The sequence below is a fragment of the Carlito syrichta genome, unplaced genomic scaffold (genome assembly GCF_000164805.1).
Source record: "Carlito syrichta isolate Samal-C Ts95f unplaced genomic scaffold, Tarsius_syrichta-2.0.1 Scaffold288347, whole genome shotgun sequence".
NCBI classification, from domain to species: Eukaryota; Metazoa; Chordata; class Mammalia; order Primates; family Tarsiidae; genus Carlito; species Carlito syrichta.
The window spans coordinates 714,402-734,651 of NW_007232443.1; the positions used below are offsets into that span (position 1 = coordinate 714,402).

The window sequence follows — 20,250 nt, forward strand, 5'->3', positions numbered from 1 at the left end:
TGTAACTACAGGCGTGTGCTACCACGCCCGGCTAATTTTTTGATTTATTGTAGAGATGAGGTCTCGCCAAGTTGTCCAGGCAACCCACTCACTCAGCCTCCCAATGCGCGGGATTACAGGCTGAGCCACCGAGCCCGACTTGGCTTGTTTCTAAAATGAATTTTAGAGCAGCCAACAAAATTTTCAAGTGAAGTTTATTTAGAAAGTAAATTAGAGAGAGAGAAAGAGAGGATTCACCTCCCCAAGGTAGGGGAGGGGGCCAAAACTAAGAAAACATGGCAACCATAGCTCAAAGAACACATGGCCTGGCCAGTGCTTAACGAAACAATGGCGATTGCTGTTCCCTTTGGTGGGGGCAGGTCATTAAGGTGACCGGGTGGTGGTCTACTCCACATCATCACAGAGGGGACAGGTATGCACAGGTACTGATGTCAGGGGATGGACGACAGGCCAATGGGTGCATCACTCATATGACTGTTGCCATATTGATGGGGTCTGTGTCATGAAGGTCATGAAGGGCTGATTAGATTAACTTGTTAACAAAACAAGCTGGGGACAGGGTGGGACAGGCTGCCAGCTTGGCCTGCAGTAAAATGTAATTTTTAAATGTCTGAACGCTTCCTAATTTCCTCTGGGAAATTTATCTCTCTTTGTCTAACCTGTTCCTTGGTTCAGGTGGGGCAAGGTTAGACAACAGGAAGGACTGGCTGACAAAGAAAAGTTGGAGGTGTTGGGTGTGGTGGTACAAGCCTATAATCCCAGCACTTTGGGAGGATTGCCTGAGTACAGGGGTTCGAAACCAGCCTGGGCAACTTGGTGAGACAATGTCTCTACAATAAATTTTTTAAAAATTAGCCAGGCGTGGTGGTGCATACCTGTAGTTCCAGCTACTTGGAAGGCTGAGGCGGAAAGATTGCCTGAGCCCAGCAGGTCAAGGCTGCAGTGGCCGTGAGTGTGCCACTGCCCTCCAGTCTGGACAACAGAGTGAGACTCCCAACTCAAAAAAAAAAAAAAAGAAAAGTAGGAGGTGAAGAGCTGTTATAACCTTGTGGAGCAGGGGTTCTCCAGGTGGATTCTGTCAAGGCCAAAGGTGACAGAGAGGCCTCAAGAGCAGCACAGGGAAGAGAGGGAGACAGGATGTCAACCCGCTCCTTCAGATGGAACACCTCTGTCTTTTTATCTTTTATGCACTTGGATTCTGTATATAACTGGAAAAAGGGCTCTGCTGTTTAAAACAAACAAACAAACAAACCAAACACAAGTTTGGGAACCATTATGTTAGATCTGTTCTTTAAGAACAGACACATAGGCCAGGCATGGTGGCTCATACCTGTAATCCCAGCACTTTGGGAGGCCAAGGTGGGAGGATTGCTTGAGCCTAGGAGTTTGAGACCAGCCTGGGCCACACAGTAAGACCTCATCACTACAAAAAAATCAAAAGATTAGTGGGGCCTGGTGGTACACACCTGTAGTCTCAGCTACTCGGGAGCTACTCAGGAGGTAGAGGCTGCGGTGAACTGTGTTTGGACCATTCACATCCATTATCTCATTTGAATAGGAAGCACTGATAAATATTAGTTGGACTGGAGAGAAACAGAGCTTCCCATCCAAAGGGGAAGGGTACACTAGATAAGGTTTAGACCCAGCCACTTTGGGAGTACTTAAAAAACCAGCCCCAGGTGGGTAAGGGGAACCAGGAAGCCCACTTGCTCCCAGATACGGCTTGCCAACTACAGCCTGGAGAGTGAAGCGGAAGGCAGAGTCTTTATCTGGGAAAGGCATCCATTTGTGTAAGGTCAGCTGATTTGCACAAGGAGGGAGGACCTGGACAGGATCCAATCACCCAGACTCAGTTTGAGGCGGGAGCGTGTGCTCTGGTGGCCACAAGCCACTCCCAGTTGTTGACTTTGGGCTCTTTGCTTCCCTCCTTTGCTCCCTTCTCTCAGCCTTGGGTAAGCTCAGGTCTAGAATATTCATGCAGAGGAGGCTGACTTAGAAGGATCCGGGACCAGATTAATACTTACGCATTCAAGATACAAATATGTTTGGGTAATTTTGAAAAATGGCTGAGTTTCTTTTTTATTCATATTAAATCCTTTGTACACGTCAAGGTGCTGTAATGTATATAAATTCTATGTAGTGTGCTCCATTTGAAAATATATGAAAAAAACTTGTCCGGTTTTATTTACAACTTATAGTCATTGTGAACAAGAATACAAGTACTTCTTTTTTTTTTTTTTTGAGTTGGAGTCTCACTCTGTCGCCCAGACTGGAGTGCAGTGGCCGCTCCCAGCCACCGCAGCCTCGATCTGCTAGGCTCCAGCGATCCTTCCGCCTCAGCCTTCCGAGTAGCCGGAATTACAGGCGCGCGCTACGACGCCCGGCTGATTTTTTGATTTATTGTAGAGATGAGGTCTCGCTGCCCAGGCGGGTCTCGAACCCGCGGGCTCAGGCAATCCACTCACCTCATCCTCCCAAAGGCGCAGGATTACAGGCTGAGCCACCGAGCCCAGCTACAAGTATTTCTGTATGTATAAAAATTGCATACAAGAACCAAAGGACCCTGGATATTCAGTCAACATGCATGGGTATGGTTGGTGTCAGTTGTCGTGGTCACTGTGCCCAGTGACCATGCAGAGTACCTGTTGAAAATCATCCCTGCCAGGACCCTGGGGCTGAGAATAACAGCAGGAGTCTGTAGGATCACAGGAACTAACTGCAGGAAATGAGGCGATTACTGTCCGTTAAAAACACAACAGCGCACCTACTCGGGACTAGGTCATTGTTAGGTAATAAGGATACAAACCAGGCGCAGTGGCTCACACCTGTAATCCCAGCACTTTGAGGGCGGAGGGAGAGAGGATTGCCTGATCCCAGGGATGTGAGACCAGCCTGAGCAACTTGGCAAGACCTTGTCTCTACAGCAATCAAAAAATTAGCCAGGTGTGGGGGCATGCACTTGTAATTCCAGCTACTTGGGAGGCTGAGGCAGAAGGATCACCTGAGCCCAGGAGGTTGATGCTGCGGTGGCCCTGATCATGCTACTGCACTTCAACCTGGGCAACAGAGTGAGACTCTGACTCAAAAAATTAAAAAAAAAAAAAGAAGAAGGAGGAGGATACAAATGTGGAGCTCATAGTCTGTGGGACAGACGGACATTAAATGGATGACTGAAAGTTTGGTGAATGGTAGACAAAGAAATACAGGACGCTACTAAGGGCCTGTAAGAGGAGGGGTCTAATCTTGGCTGGGACATCAGAGCGAGACCTTTGGGAGGAAAGATGTTTCAGTTGTGACTTGAAAGTTGGGTGGATATTAGACAAAACAGGGAGGGAGAGTTTCAGACATCGTATGCAAAGGCACTGTGATTTGGGGAGACTTCACAAGATGCATGGGGAAGAAGGAAGGGTTGAGAGATGTTCACTGAGGTTCACTTGTGGTTAGTTAGATGCCTCCAAGGTTAAGGATCCCAGGATTTAATTGATAGTTTGTGTCATCGTGTCAGTTATCTGATGCTGGGCAACAAACTACTCCAGGCTGGATACGGGGGCTCATGCTTATAGTCCCAGCACCTTGGGAAACTGAGACAGAAGGACTGTTTGAGCCCAGGAGTTTGAGACCAGCCTAGGCCACGTAGCGAGACTTTGTCTCTGCAAAAAATATAAAAATTAGCCAGGCATGGTGGTGTGTGTGTATAGTCTCAGCTACTTGGGAGACAGGAGGATGATAGCCTGAGCCCAGGAGGTTGAGGCTATGGTGAGCAGCGGTCATGCCGCTGAACTCCAGCCTGGGTGACATTGAGACCCTGGCTCAAAAAAAAGCAAACAAACGGACAAACTACTCCCAAATTTAGTGGCTTCAAACAAGAGTTATTTTGTTTTTCAGAACTCTGTGGGTTGGCTTGTGACTCTACAGATCTCCCTGGGCTCATCCACATGGCTACACTCAGCTGGCGGGTCAGCTGGGGGCTGGACTAACCTAGGCCTGCTGAGCTTCTGGCACCGTGAAGTCTTTCATCCTCTTGAAGGCAAGGCTGAGCTGCTTCACAGAATCTCAAGACAGCATTCCAAGAGGGCAGTCCCCAGTGCACCAGCACTTACCAAGCCTCTTCTTGTACCATTTACTGATGGTCAAGGTCACACTGGTCAAAGCAAATCACAGGCTAAGTCCAGAGTCAGTGTCAGAGAGAAATCACACAAGGGCATGGATGGTTGGCGGGTGGGCAGTTTTATTAGTGTACCAGTCTGCCACACACTTCCTTTCCAAATGGAAAAGAAAGGAAGGCCAAGGAGATAAGACCACAGGGTTGGTCAGAACCAATGGGTTCTTTTCCTAGCTTTGTGGCTTGTCGTATATGATGGGTCAAGTTGCTTACTCACTCTGGGCCTCCGCTTCCTCTTCTATACAATGGAAGAAAGGCTTGTTTTACCTCAATACAAGAACTCTTCCCTCATTAACTCTGAGGCCCACACAGAGGGAAAAATGGAGTTCCTCTTCATAGGAAGAATTGGAGCTACAGCCCTACTCCAGAGGCTTGCAGAAGAGGTACAGTTCTGGGACAGGTTCTCAGGAAAGGTTGTAGATCCTCAACAACTAGAGATGGTTGAAAAGCAGAAGGAGTCCTCATCTCTCCAGGTCCATGGTCAGATGCCTCCTGAAGCCTCTTTTTATCCAGATGAATCTGAGCTCTCCCTGTCTGTTTGGTGGGGCCAAGACAGGTGGGATTTAGGGAACAAAGAGCTTACTCTAAACTTGCCAGCTTGGCCAGACTCGGTGGCTCAGCCTATAATCCCAGCGCTTTGGGAGCCCGCGGGTTCGAGACCTGCCCAAGCAACTTGGCGAGACCTCATCTCTACAATAAATCAAAAATTAGCCGGATGTGGTAGTGTGCGCCCGTAGTTCCAGCTACTTGGAAAGCTGAGGCGGAAGGAACACTGAAGCCCAGCAGGTCGAGGCTGCAGTGGCTGGGAGCGGCCACTGCACTCCAGTCTGGGTGACAGAGTGAGACGCCAACTCAAAAAATAAATAAATAAATAAACAAACAAACAAATAAATAAATAAATAAACTTGCCAGCTCCATACCTGTCTCATCAACCAGGATCTACTGCTGAGCACCCTAAGGAAGCATGCAGAGGGAAACTTAGGCAGATGTGCCTTTCCCTGAGGGGCTTGTTAGCATTTCCCTCCAAGCCCTCCAGGGGCACATTTGTGGGTTTTTTGTTTGTTTGTTTGTTTGAGTTGGAGTCTCACTGTAGCCCCGAATGGAGTGCAGTGGCCACTCCTGGCCACCACAGCCTTGACCTGCTGGGCTCCTGTGATCCTTCCGCCTCAACCTTCCAAGTAGCTGGAACTACAGGCGCGCGCTACCACACCCAGCTAATTTTTGATTTATTGTAGAGATGAGGTCTCGCTGCCCAGGCGGGTCTCGAACCCGTGGGCTCAGGCAATCCACTCACCTCAGCCTCCCAAAGGCGCGGGATTACAGGCTGAGCCACCGAGCCCGGCTTGTGGTTTTTTAATTTTGTTTCTTGAGTCGGTCTCACTCTGTAACCCAGGCTAGAGTGTAGTGACCCGATCATGGCTCACTGCAGCCTCAAACTCCTGGGCTCAAGCAATCCTCCTGCCTTAGCCTCCCAAGTAGCTGGGACTACAGATGTGTGCCACCATGCCCAGCTAATTTTTTTTTTTAAGAGATAAGGTTTTGCTCTGTTGCCTAGGCTGAGGCACATTTGTTTGTTAAGTGACTGGCACTGACCTGGCCATGACCCCAGGCTGCAACCCCCTGGGCATCTGACTCCTAGGTTGGCCTGACCCCTGAGACAGAGATGCAAGATGGCTCTAGGGACCACAGGCTGCCTGAACACACACCTCCTGCATTAAGCCAGGGGCCAGGCTAGAGGAAGGCAGGATTGAGCCAGAGCTACACTTATGGTTTGGGAGCCACTGAGGGATCCCTTCCTCACCCCCACAAACCAGAGTAGACTAGCTCTTTCACCTTTTCTTTCCTTTAACCATTCACTCATTCAAGAAATATTACTGTCAGGTGCTAGGATACCTACTAGGGCACTTTGGGGGTTTAAAAAAGATTATATAGGAGAGGAGGTGAGATTCAGTGTGCAATTAGAATGGCAAGTTCTGTGGAAGCATTTGAATCAGAGAACATGACCTCGGCTCTCTCCTTGAGGAAGTCCCTTTGAGCTCAGGCTGATGGATGAGTAGGGGACAAGCAGATCAAACTGCACATGGAAAGGAGGGTGGACCGAGGCAGAGTGAGACCTGTGCAACACAGAGGGTGGGACCTGGCTGGTGCAGGGAAGGAGATGAGGCCAGTGTGCTAGCAGGCTTGGGGTGTAGGAAATGTCCTGTAGGAAATGTAGAGACAGAATCTTGCTCTGTTTCCCAGGCTGGAGTGTTGGGGTGCAATCATAGCTCACTGCAGCCTTGGCCTCCTAGGCTCAAGTGATCCTCCCGCCTCAGTTTCTAAAGTAGCTGGGCCTACAGGCAAGTGTCACCACACCTGGCTAATTTTTCTACTTTTTATGGAGAGGACATCTCACTAGGTTTCTCAGGCTGGTGTTACTATTTCAGTAGCAAAGGGAAACCATTGACATAAGGAGGGTAGCATGATCAAATTTGCACTTTGAAAAGATCACTCCAGGCTGAGGTGAGTGGATTGCCTAAGCCCGCGGGTTCGAGACCCACCTGGGCAACTTGGCGAGACCTCATCTCTACAATAAGTCAAAAGATTAGCCGGATGTGGTAGTACGTGCCTGTAGTTCCAGCTACTTGGAAGGCTGAGACGGAAGGATCACTGGAGCCCACCAGGTGGAGGCTGCGGTGGCCGGGAGCGTGCCACTGCACTCCAGTCTGGGCGACACAGTGAGACTCCAACTCAAAAAAAGAAAAAAGAAAAAAAAAAGTCACTCCAGCCGCTGTACAGAAAACAGATTGGAGAGGTCAAGGGTGGTTGTGCCAAGAGTCTAGAGCTAGGAAGCTATGGTGATTTTCCAGGGTAAGATGATAATAACCTGGCCCAGGGGTGACAAAATGGCAAGAAATGAATAAATTCAGGAGATATCCAATGAGCTGAACTGGACAGGACTTGTTGATGCAATAGATAGAGATATGAGGTGGAAGAGGAAGGTGTCGGGGTGTCTCTGCCGCTATTGACTTACAGAACAGATGGATGGTGACGCCACTCCTAATACAGGGAACGCTGGAAGACAGCCAGATGGGGCAGGACCATGTCAGATCAGCTTTGGACAGCCTGAATTTGAGGTGTCTTTGAGGCAGTTCAGAATGTGCATTGAGATCTCAGAGAGGAAGAAAGGGTAGAGCGAGAAGCTTGGGAGTCATGGGGACCTGGGTGAGATGGCCAAGGGAGAGAGAGTCATGTGAAAGGAAGAGGGCCAAGGCCAAGCTTGAGAAGGAGCTGAGTCAGAAGGTAGGACCTGAAACGTCAAGGAAGATGAGGATGGATTTGAAAAATATCTTTTGTATTTGGTGACGTGCAATCGTTGGTAACGGTAGTAAGGGCTGTTCTATAGTGGAGGCATAGAGGCGAGACTCGGTTTTAGAATGAGCTGAGTGGAGAATGAGTGGGAGGTGAAGAAATGAAGACAGCTTGGCCGAGAGCTTTGGTTGTGAAGGGAGAGGAGAGACAGGGTAGCTGGAGGCGGATGTGAGATTAAGGAAGTTTTTGTTTGTTTTTTTATGAAGAGACTCAAGCATTTGTAAATGCCAATAGGAAGAATCCAGATTGGGTGGTGTAGGGGGCAGGGTGGGTGGTTGAGTCCACCGGAGGGAAAAGGGCTTATCAGTAGGGTAGTGGGCATGAGGAGGGAGTTGGCTCCCTAACCCTGGTGGCAACCAAGCCAGAGAGAGGGCCAGCTGAAAGGACTGGCTGAGGCCTCTCAGGCAGGTAGGAATGATTGGTTGCGGAAGATGAGGGCGGTCCCAGCTGATGGCCCCGTTCTGTGACATGAGTTGCTGTGCACGCAGCCCTGCCACCGTGCATTTCTCCCAGTAGAGCTGCCCTTAACTGCCCTGTTTAATGAGGAGTGCGTGGCTCAGTCCTGCCTCAGGCCCCTGCCCTGTAAAAGGCCTCCACCCCAGTGGGAAGGGAGAAGGGTTGCCTGGCGGCTGCCCAGGGGCTCTGCTTAAAAATGTTGAAGCACAGGACCAGCGATTACTTACCTCAGGGGCACAATCACACCACAAAGGGCAAACAGATGGACTGCCAGGACATTTGCTCTGGAGGGAAGCTCAGCTGTTTATTTTGGTTTCCCTTTTTTGTGTGTAGAGGGTGGAGGGGAGGCTGAGAGCAGTGGGGCCTCCCTGGTAGGTGGATGGGTGAGGAGGACTGGAGTGAAGAGGATCTTTGCTTTCTGAGCTTGGTCCCCTTAGGTGGAGGAGGAAGGGCTGGGACTGGAAGAGCCATCAGAGTGCCCAGGGAGTGACCTGCAGGAGAGGAGAGGAATTCGGGGGTAGGGACACTACTGGAACAGCAGGAGGCCCCAGGCCAAAGCCCCATTCCAGTGTAGACATGGTCATGTTTTGCTAGAACTGGCCAGGTAGTCCCTCCCTTGGACAGGCCACAGGGACCCGTTGTGGAGGACACCCTCTTCCTTTGGGGTCCAGTGATAGAGGGAGCCCTGTCAATATAAGATCAACCCCCTGCACTGGGAGCCCAGTACTGGGAGGTGGGGGAGGGGCCCTCTGGAGGGGATAGGTGAAAAAGCCTTTTTAATCATTAACCTGGTTGATTGAAATCTGAACCGGGGAGCCTCCTGGCTCTATTGATTTTCTCTGAAAGCACAACATCTGGAGCTGGTGGCTGCCCAGAGACCAGGGAGAGACCAGGGCAGAGGTAGTGGAAGAAGGGCAGGGAGGGAAATGGGAACCAGACCAGGAGGGAGGAAGCAGGGTCAGAGGGCCTGGAGACAGTGCAGAGGAGTCTTGGGGATGTGAGGGAAGCCAGGAAGCCCAAGCAGGCACTGGGGTGGGGGTGGGGGGTGATAGCCAGCACAACCACAGAGGCACCACTGGGAGCAGGAAGGAGCTGGAGAGGAGCTGGCAGGCAGGATGAAACTGAAGCCCAGAGCACAGTGACCTGCTCAAGGTTAAAAGGTCAGAGCCTGCACCAAAACCAAGGTTGGCTGATTTCACTGCACTGAAGAGAGGAGATACAGAAATGAAGGCCCCAAAGGAAGAGCTGAGGTGCTGCACACAGATAGTTGGCAAAAGAGATTCAAAGCACAGATGACCATTCTGAGGACAGGAGCCTTCCCGTTTTTTGCCTGTGAGAATATAGCAGACATTCAAAGGAGGGGTCAGGCCATCAGAGGAGGAAAAAAGGACCAGGTAGAAGAGATGCTAGAAGGTGCCAGACAACAAGGAATACCACGAAGACACCTGTCCGTATTCACTTAGCCAAACCCTGGGCCCTGACAAGATGGATTTTCACCAGGACATCTTACAAGGGTCCTGGCTCCCCACAATTTCTGACAGTAGGACACATAGGTCTGAGTCACCTCCGAGAAAGAGAGCCCTGCCTGGGGAGTCACATTCTGGTGGCAGGGTCAGAACCCCACACATGGGCACTGATGTACCATCCTGGTCCTCACAGTTCCCCTCACCAGTGCCAGCTCCTAGAATAGCTCTTCTCTGAGCTGGAGCAGAAAAGCCAGGCTGCTTCCTGGGAGATCCAGAAAAGGAGGGGCGGGGCTCTGAAGACTGTCAGGTACAAGATGTGGTGGTGGAGAGAAATGGAAATGGACACACACACACACACACACACACACAAAATGAGGCTCTGATGACGTGCAAGAGGTTGATTCTACAGCCTGAAGCAGACACATTGCTGAGGCCATGTTGAAGGCACTGAAGGAAGCCAAAATATTTCGCCCCAAAATATGCTTGACTTTTTTTTTTTTGAGTCAGAGTCTCTGTTGCCCAAGCTGGAGTGCAGTGGCATGCTCACAGCCACCACAGACTTGACCTGCTGGACTCAGGTGATCCTTCCATCTCAGCCTTCCAAGTAGCTGGAAATACAGGCACACACCACCATGCCCGGCTAATTTTTGATTTATTGTAGAGATGAGGTCTGGCCAAGTTGCCCAGGCTGGTCTCGAACCCGTGGGCTCAGGCATCCTCTCGCCTCAGCCTCCCAAAGTGCTGGGATTATAGGTATGAGCCACTGTGCCTGGACCTTTTTGACATATTTTGAGATGGCTGTTCAGGGAACCTGTTCAGAAGTAACCCTGCAAAGTCTTTTCTGGGGAGAATTACATATGTAGAGAAAAATCTGCATTGATATAGCCAGGCCTTCTCTGAGGCCCTCCCTGGTCTGGATCTAGGAAAGATTAACAGAGAGTCTGGTACCTTTAAAAGTCTGAAAGAAACATGTGCCATTTGTTCTGAGGACTGCTACCTGTGAGATTTCACCTTCATAGCAAGACCACCTTGGCTAGCCAGGTCGTCTCTCCTCTCCTTCCCTTAATCTGTCTTGCCATGGTCCAAGCCTCAATTCTTTCTGTAACCTCAAGATGGTATAAAGCATCAACCATCTGGTCATTTCTTTGAGTTCTTATATTTTGTATGACTGTGCACATTAATTAATATGGATGCCTTTTCTCCTATTAATCTGCCTTTTATCAGTTGATTTTTCAGTGAACCTTTGGAGGGCAAAGGGAAGTACTCCTTTGGCCCCTACAAAACCATAGGACCCTAGATCCTGTCTTTGGTCCTGGTACTAGCCAGGGCCAGTGTAGCCAGTCCAGCATCGTGGAAGCTTCACCCTGGACATGCCAAGGGGAGACTCTGGCTAGGGGGAGAGGGATCATAAAGGTGGTGAGTCAGAGCCTCCTGTCTCTATCATCTTTTCTCTCCCCTTTCTCTAACAGCTCAACATCCTGGTGGACACGGGCAGCAGTAACTTTGCAGTGGGGGCTGCCCCCCACCCTTTCCTGCATCGCTACTACCAGAGGCAGCTGTGAGTCCTGGGGAGAGCCTTGGGGAGGTTCCTTCTCCAAGGATTCAAGGTCATGAAGGGCCAGGGGAAAGGTTTTAGGGAGAAAGATTTGATCCTTGGATCCTTTCTTCTTTCTGGGGAAGGGAAAAAAGGCCACAGTAAGCTGGAGAGACAGGGTGAAGGAGTGGTTTGAGGAGGTATAGTATGGGAAAGGGGGAACTAAGCAGCAGCCAAGAAGTGTTTTAGCCCTGAGACAGGGTAACTGCCTGTGGGAGGGAGAAAGGAGGGAGAACGCCCAGAGCTGAGAGCTGCCTCAGGGCTCGTTCTCTCTGCCTGGGCCGGGAGGTGAGGGGTCTTCATCCCACACTCTCACTGTGACCGTCTTCTGACAACCCCAGCTAAGTCTAGGCTGAACAGGCTGCAGTGAGAGCTCCCTTTGCTGTGCTGTCACCCAGGGGCCCCTATAGATGGCTTTGCACAGTCCGAGGGCATGAAGGAAAGGATCTTTCTCAAACCCCACTGCCTGGACCAGAATCAGGGACTGAAAGCTAAAATATTCTCTTCCAACCACCACCCGAGTGCCACCAGCTAGACTCAGCTTACTGGTGGAAGGGAGGGCTAAAGTGGGTTTTTAAGGCAAGAGAAGCAAGTGAGGGATGATCTGGAAGGCTCTTTAGCATACAAGCAGGAAGAGGAAGTGATGGGAGGACGCCTGGTGTCCGACACTCTGTGTGAAAGCACGAGGAAAGGCTAAAGCCTGTCCCTAGACTTCTAGGCAGGTGCAAAACCCACTTTCTCCATGCCCTGCCTTCTCTGGCCCCTTCCCCTATAACATCTCTATTTAAAAGAGACAGTGAGGGTGGCAGGGCACAGGCAGGATCAATTCAAGGGCATTCCAGGTCCTCATACCAGTCCCATCATTGCCATCTACCACACTCACAAGCCCTGGTTAGTGGTGTGATTTTTTTGTTTTGAGTTAGCATCTCATTCTGTTGTTCATGCTGGAGTACAGCAATATGATCGCAGCCTCATGGCAGCTTCAACTTCCTGGGCTCAGGTGATCCTTCTGCCTCAGCCTCCTGAGTAGCTGGGACTACAGGCTGGGACTGCACCACCATGCCTGGCTAATTTTTTAATTTTTTAATTTTTTGTAGAGACGAGGTCTTGCTGTATTGTCTGGGCTGGTCTCAAACTCCTGGGCTCAAGCAATCCTCCTGTCTCAGCCTCCTGAAGTGCTGGGATTACAAGCACAAGCCCCTGTGCCCAGCCGGTGTTGTGTTTAAACCCAGGTGGAGGTATCACACATTCACAAGCATGTGTCCCAGAGTGGTGTGTAAGACTGACCTGCTTTACTGAGATGCTTGTGCAAGTCCCTTCTCTAGAAGAACTTGCTGTAGAGTTCCACATTCACCCTGCCAGGCATTTTCTCTACCACTCAGATGGTACCACCGGGTCCCAAGGCAGCAAGAGAGTCAATGGCTCCTTTTCTCTGGGAGTGTCATGGAGCCAGGGGGAGGAAGAGATGCTCGCTTGCTGTCCCACAGCAGCAGTAGGCACAATGCACAAAGCACAGGCTTGTTCTTTGCAGAGCCTGGGCTCAAGATCTAGGAATATGAGCTATGAAGACAGAGAGCGAGCCCCGGCCATAGCTCCCCTCATCTGTTTGCAAGGCCACTTTGCCAGAAGCTCTGGGGGTGGGCTTAGGGAGGTTAGGGCTGAGCAGCCTAAGTGAAGACTCTAGGATGCCCCTGAGAGACGGTGCTGAATCCCTATGCCACTTGTGATTATGCACTCACAGATCTCTGCCTCCTTTCTACAGGTCCAGCACATACCGGGACCTCCGGAAGGGCGTGTATGTGCCCTACACCCAGGGCAAGTGGGAAGGGGAGCTGGGCACCGACCTGGTGAGCATCCCCCATGGCCCCAACGTCACTGTGCGTGCCAACATCGCTGCCATCACTGAATCAGACAAGTTCTTCATCAATGGCTCCAACTGGGAGGGCATCCTGGGGCTGGCCTACGCTGAGATTGCCAGGGTGAGAGGAACAAAGACTGACCCCACACACTGGGTCTGCACATTGCACGCTGCATGCTACACAGGGAAGGAGTTAGGAGAGAGCGAAGGAGTTAGGGGAAGGGATTGACTAAGGAGGGAAGCATGTCAGTTTAAAGGATTATGTGATGGGGAAAGGGAGGAAGTCTGAATTTCAGCCCTATAGAGGGCAGAACTAAGTGAGAGAAGTGCTGATAGGTACAGGAATAGGCTGTGGTTTCTATTTAAGATATTTAAGAATAATAAAGGCCCTCATAAATCTGAAGCAGAGGCATATGGGGATCAGAGATCTATGGGTCTGTGAGCCCATTAGTACTGTCCTGTTTGCACTATCAGTGTCTCTTGCTAACCTTCTCTGCCAAATCTCATCACCTCAGGATGGTCTTTCCCAAGGAACATCCCTGCTTTTGCTTTTGCATTCCACTGGCCTCTCCCCATTAGGGCCAATGGATTCACTTTTTGCCTCTTTCTGCCACAGCCCGACGACTCCCTGGAGCCCTTCTTTGACTCCCTGGTAAAGCAGACCCACGTTCCCAACCTCTTCTCCCTGCAGCTTTGTGGTGCTGGCTTCCCCCTCAATCAGTCAGAAGTATTGGCTTCAGTTGGAGGGAGCATGGTGAGTAGGTCCTCAGGGAGGGATGGTCCTGGCATCAAGAGAGAGGGATGGGTGCTATGGGGCCTCCTCCCTCAAGGCTACACTGCAGTCTTGGATCCACTAAGTAGAATCAAGAGAAAGCTCTTCATATATATATATATATATATGTATATATATATATATTTTTTTTTTTTGAGTTGGAGTCTCACTCTGTCGCCCAGACTGGAATGCAATGGCCACTCCTGGCCACTGAAGCCTTGACCTGCTGGGCTCCGGTGATCTGTCTGCCTCAGCCTTCCAAGTAGCTGGAACTACATGCGCGCACTACCATGCCCAGCTAATTTTTTATTTGTTGTAGAGATGAGGTCTCACCAAGTTGCCCAGGCAGGTCTCGAACCCGCAGGTTCAGGCAATCCACTCACCTTAGCCTCCCAAAGGTGCGGGATTACAGGCTGAGCCACTGAGCCCGGCAAAAACTCTTTATATTTTCTTTTCTTTTTCCATTCTTCCCTGCGTTATTCTAGAAAGGATTTGAGGCACCCATGGTAAACTTGGAAAGGATTGGAGTGATTAGGAAAATTTCAAAGGAAATGAAAATAAAATCCATGGAATAAGAGTATTCAATCTGTACCAGGCGTGGTAGCATGTACCCGTGGTCCCAGCTGCTTGGGAGGCTGAAGCAGAAGGATCACTTAAGCCCAGGAGTTTGAGACCAGCCTGAGCAATGTAGCAAGACCCTGCCTCAAAAAAAAAAAGAAAAAAAAAGGTTATTTAGTCTGACAGTCAGAAGGCAGAGATGTAAGGCATTTAAGTCTATTAATCAACTAATCAGGACAATGGTGAATGGTTTTCCAATAAGCAGAGAAAATAAAACTTAAAATAGAAGCAACTGTTCATTCAACATTTATTTTGCCAGTTTAGGTTTAAATTATTTTGTATCAAGAACTGTGTGATTCTGAAACAAATAATTAAAAATCTTGAAAAATCTCTTCTCCTGAACATATGTAAGAAACTATATATCACTTTTGAGCATGATTTGATTAGAAGCAGGAAGATGAGACGGGTACTCTGTAGAAGACCTTGCCACCCCAAGAATTGACTGATCTTATTGCTGGGTCTCCAGGTGACTTGCTCTCCTTCTGTGTGGGACACGGGTACCTGCCTCTTTTTTCCCCTAGATCATCGGGGGTATCGACCACTCACTGTACACGGGCAGTCTCTGGTATACACCCATTCGGCGGGAGTGGTATTATGAGGTAATCATTGTACGGGTGGAGATCAATGGACAAGATCTGAAAATGGACTGCAAGGAGGTAACAAGACCAATGGGGACTCGGGGGTAGTGAGGGCAGGCAATACTGAGGGAAGACCCTGGTTATGAGATTGGAAGGATGAGCCAGAGGTGCAAGACCTGTAGGAAGGGTTGGATGCTGAGCCTAGAACAGGCAGGAGCTTAATGGTCACACAGCTGGACCTGAGGTTTGGGGCTAGGGACTGGCAAAGCACTTCTCCAGGGACCACAGGGCTTAGGGCTTAGTGATGACCAAAAGCATGGAGCTAGGTCTGATGCCTGGACGCTAGTCACTACCTTGCTTCATGGCCTTGGGCAAGCCGTTTGCCAGGCAGGGTGATATAACAGAAGAGTCTATCTTTGGGGTCAGAAAGACCTGGGTTTGAACATAGCGATGACACTAGCTATCAACTCTTAGGTAAGTTACTATTCTGCATTGCAGTCTCCTTATTTGCAAAACAGAGGTAAAAGCAATGATCCCACAGCTTGTCAATATCAGAGAGTGTTTATCCCTAAGCTTGGCAGTGTCCAATAAATAGTAGCTACACCATTTGGTTTTCCTTACATAGTCTTATGTATGTTTGGTTAGAATAGATATAAATATACGAAAAGCTGAAAACACTTAGCCGGGCATGGTAGTGCGCGCCTGTAGTTCCAGCTACTTGGAAGGCTGAGGCGGAAGGATCACTGGAGCCCAGCAGGTCGAGGCTGCAGTGGCCAGGAGTGTGCCACTGCACTCCAGTCTGGGCGACAGAGTGAGACTCCAACTCAAAAAAAAAAAAAAAAGAAAACACTATAGAAGGTGTTTTTATTTTTAAGATTTGATAATACCTGCCCACCTAGGAGTGCCTTTGAGTGCCTCCTATCTGCTGGGCATTATTCTAAGTGCTTTAGATGTGTTCATTTATATAATCCTTATAATAACTCTTTGAGGTAGATGGTATTTTTATTCTAATTTTAGAGACAAAGTAACTGAGACACAGAGGTTAATTGTCTAAGGAGGTAATTACGAAGTAGCAAAGCTAAAAGCCAGGACAACAACCCAGGCAGGACCCCTAAGCAGTCAGACTCACCCCTCCAACTCTGCCCAGAACTTAGCATCAAAAAAAGCTTTTGACTCTTCTAGCTCTCTCTTCTCACTCCTAGTACAACTATGACAAAAGCATCGTGGACAGTGGCACCACCAACCTTCGTCTGCCCAAGAAAGTATTTGAAGCTGCAGTCAAATCCATCAAGGCAGCCTCCTCGGTCAGTGGACTAAGGATGGGGGTAAAAGAGATGGCATAGTGTCAGAGGAAGTCAGTGAGAGTCACATTCCTCAGCAAGAGTCAAGATGTCTCTACTTAGGTCCTTCCACACAGAACTCTAAAATACTTTCCCCAGTCAGGCACGGTGGCTCATACCTGTAATCTCAGCACTTTGGGAGGCCAAGGCAGGAGGCTGAGCCTCGTTGAGCCCAGGAGTTCGAGACCACCTTAGGCAACAGAGTGAGACCTCATCTCTACACACACACACACACACACACAATTAGCCAGGTGTGGTGGCATGTGCCAATAGTCCTAGCAACCCGAGAGGCTGAGGTGGAAGGATAGTCTGAGCCCAGGAGGTCAAAGCTGCTGTGAGCCATGATCTTGCTACTGCACTTCAGCCTGGGCGACAGAGTGAGACCCCTGACTCAAAAAACAACACGCTTTTTCCTTTATGGGTCTCAGTTTGCTCCTCAAATAATCCCCTGGCACAAATGTTTGACCTCAGCCTCCTATTGTCTTCCTTTAATCCTTCAGTTGCAATTTACCTTTCCCTACTTTGGACATTTAACTGAAAAAGCAAATGAAGAGCCCAGTGTCAACGGAAAATAGGAGAGGTGAGACGGTGAGGAAGCCATTTCCTCATTGTTACCTCCTTCTTGCCCACACAGACGGAGAAGTTCCCCGATGGGTTCTGGCTAGGAGAACAGCTGGTGTGCTGGCAAGCAGGCACCACCCCTTGGAACATTTTCCCAGTCATCTCACTCTACCTAATGGGTGAGGTCACCAATCAGTCCTTCCGCATCACCATCCTTCCACAGGTATGTCCCCAACCTGAGCCAGTGGGATCCCAGTAAGGGGGCAAAGGACATATTGAGAGATAGTGAACAGTTATGGCTTCTCAGAACCTGGAAGACAAAATAGATGAGTGTCCAGTAGGGAAGGGGTCTTGGAAAACCCAGCCCCTCGGAGCTCAGGGATGGCAAAGGGAAGCGTTACTTGAGGGCAAATGCCTAGAAGGCAGAGGGGGGGTGAAGGATGGAGGGAGGAAGGCATTCTCACCCTGTGACTGCTTATCTCTAGCAATACTTGCGGCCAGTGGAAGATGTGGCCACGTCCCAAGATGACTGTTACAAGTTTGCCATCTCACAGTCGTCCACAGGCACTGTCATGGGAGCTGTTATCATGGAGGGCTTCTACGTTGTCTTTGACCGCGCCCGGAAACGAATTGGCTTTGCTGTCAGTGCTTGCCATGGTGAGAATGCCAGGGATGAGGGTGTGGGGTCAGTATATTCATATTCTTCCTGTCCTGTCAGCAGTCAGGATGCTTGGGCCCCTGTCATTTTGAAGGTAGTAACAGTTGCTCAAGCCACAGTCGGCATCTTGTGCAAAAACTAGTGCCAGTGCTTGTCCTTTTTGGGCATTGCCTACCATGTAGGTTACCCCTACCTGGATTGGCAGCAAGAGTTGCCTAGGCACCTTGGGAAGCGCTAGATGCAAGGGCAGCAGGCTAAGTCTATGGTGACCCTGTCAGCTGCCACATGGTGAGCTTCGGCAAAGTGGCAGAGTTTTGCAGGGGGATTAAAGCAAGCAGCAGAAAGTACTTTACTAGGTACAAGGACTTAATTTTGCTCAGCTCAGAATTACTGACTTTTGATATCATTCCTACTGAATGGATCTGCAGGGAAGGGCTGTGACTTCCAGTAACCTGGGAAGGGAGACAGACCTCTAGCCGACACTGGCTTTCTGACCTGCCCCTAAACATCTCCTGGGAAATTCGATAAACCCGCAGGGGTTGAGTTCAAAGTTCACCATCAGGAAGTTCTTTTTGGTGTATAACCCAGACTGCTCTATGTCAGTGAGAGCTGCCCATTCTCATCTACCCTCTCCCTAGTGCACGATGAGTTCAGGACGGCAGCGGTGGAAGGTCCTTTTGTCACCCCGGACATGGAAGACTGTGGCTACAACATTCCACAGACAGATGAATCCACCCTCATGACCATAGCCTATGTCATGGCCGCCATCTGCGCCCTCTTCATGCTGCCACTCTGCCTCATGGTGTGTCAGTGGCGCTGCCTCCGCTGCCTGCGCCATCAGCACGATGACTTTGCTGATGACATCTCCCTGCTGAAGTGAGGAGGCCCAAGGGCAGAAGATGGAGATTCCCTGGACCACATTTGGGTGGTTCCCTCTGGTCATAAGTAGGAGACACAGGTGGCATCTGTGGCCAGAGTACCTCAGGACCCTTACTCACCCACCAAATGCCTCTGCCTTGACAGAAAAGGAAAAGATGGCAAGGTGGGTTATAGGGATTGCACCTGTAGAAACAGGAGAGGGAAGAAGCACTTTGGTGGTGGGAATGCTCTTGGTCACCTCAAACTTAAGATGGGAAACTCTGCTGCTTGAAACTTCAGCCCTGAACCTTTGCCCACCATTCCTTCAAATTCTCCAACCCAAAGTATTCTTATTTTCATAGTTCTAGAAGTACTGGCATCACCCCCAGCTTACCCTGGTGTGTGTCCCTGTGGTACCATGGTAGAGAAGGGGCCAATCTTGTTTCCCTGCTGACCAAAGTTAGTGGGAGAGGATGCAGTTTGCTATTTGCTTTAGAGATAGGGACTGTATAAATACGCTTAACATTGGTGCAGATTCCCTTTTGAATTAGACAAAAAATAATTATACTGAACTTATGTACAAATGGGAGCGGTTAGAAATAGGAGAAGAAATACAAAGATGGGGATAGTGAGATCAAAGCTAGGAAAGGCAGAAACACAACCACTCCCAGTCCCAGTTTTAGACCTCATCTCCAAGACAGAATCCCAGCTCATAAGATGGGTATTGTTGCCCAGTATTTTCTTTTCTGTGGTTGCAGCCTGACCAAAAGTAAGATGGGAAGAAGGGCTCATCTAGCCAAAGAGCTCTTTTTTAGCTCTCATAAGTGAAAAGTGCCCACTAAGAAGTTCCACTTAACATAATTTCTATCTTATTAACTCCACTTGTCTCTACCTGAACTCTTAATTCTGCATATGATAGGCAGTGCTGAAATATCCTAACCCTTAAGCTCCAGGTGCCCTATGGGAGAGCAGCTGGAATATAAGCAGGGCTGGGCTCTGTCTTCCTGGTCACAGGTTCACTCCTTCCCCCAAATTCCTATTTTTCTGGAGCTTTGCAGCTGAGGTGCTAAAAGGAATAGCTAGGATACCTCTCCTACTTAATCCTTCAAAGCAGAATCCTGACGATTAATTCAGCAGCTATAGGGCTGATGCCCTATACCTCTGCCTGGATTTCTTCCTGTTCGGCCGTAAGAAGTGGTAAGATCTTCATGTAATACAGAGCAGTTTCATTGCCTTCTCACCTTCTCTAAGGGCCCCTCCATTTATTTAAGGCATCACAGTGACACTAGTATTATATACCGAGAGTGTCTGAAATGCAAGACTGTCTGGGTCTAACATCATTGCCTTCAGTATCAAGGTTGCCTGAAGAAAGGATGGCAGCCTCAGGGCTTCCTTATTTCCTTCACAAGAGCCCCTTGATGAAGGCCATCTTTTCCCCCATCCTGCTCTCTACTCCCCATTCCTAATAGTACATGGGTACCCAGGCTGGTTCTTGGGCTAGGCAGTGGGGATTGAATTCATTACCTCCTTATCAGTTCTAACACAGTAGACTATGATATCAGTGTTAGTGGGAAGAGCTGAATTTTCCTGGTATACCCACTACATTCTATTCCTCTCTGGTCAACACATACCACTTCCAGGTATGGGACCTGCCAAGTGTGGAATTACCTGGTGAGGGAGAGGGAAATATAAGGAGGCCTCTGGAGTTCCTGGCCTCAGCCAGCTGCCCACAAGCCATAATCCAATAAAACAAGAATACTGAGTCACGGTTTTTTATCTGGGTTCTCTTCATTCCTGCTGCACTTGGTGCTGCTTTGGCTGACTGGGAACACCCCCATAACAACAAGGACTGGCAGGAAGACTAGAGACTGTTCACTTCCAGCTCAGATCTTACTGTGTAAATAAACTTCCAGAATTGCTACCATGAAATGAAAATGCCACATCTTACTTTATAATTTCTACCCATGTTGGGGAAAAC

At 49.3% G+C, this 20,250-nt stretch overlaps 1 protein-coding gene across 4 annotated transcripts in view; it reads left to right on the top strand.

Annotated features, from left to right (window-relative positions):
- The window catches only part of BACE1 (beta-secretase 1), a 28,622-nt gene extending 8,429 nt beyond the window's left edge, over positions 1-20,193 (top strand). Inside the window, exons 2-9 of one of the 4 annotated variants that reach the window (XM_008053651.1) lie at positions 10,905-10,993; positions 12,792-13,008; positions 13,504-13,641; positions 14,799-14,933; positions 16,058-16,159; positions 16,830-16,979; positions 17,242-17,413; positions 18,053-20,193. In XM_008053651.1, coding sequence (XP_008051842.1) covers positions 10,905-10,993; positions 12,792-13,008; positions 13,504-13,641; positions 14,799-14,933; positions 16,058-16,159; positions 16,830-16,979; positions 17,242-17,413; positions 18,053-18,294 — 1,245 coding nt within the window. In that variant the 3' untranslated portion in view covers positions 18,295-20,193. The remainder of the gene's footprint in view (positions 1-10,904; positions 10,994-12,791; positions 13,009-13,503; positions 13,642-14,798; positions 14,934-16,057; positions 16,160-16,829; positions 16,980-17,241; positions 17,414-18,052) is intronic. The other 3 variants (XM_021710252.1, XM_021710253.1, XM_021710254.1) reach the window with 3 other exon arrangements.
- Positions 20,194-20,250: the final 57 nt, after the last annotated feature.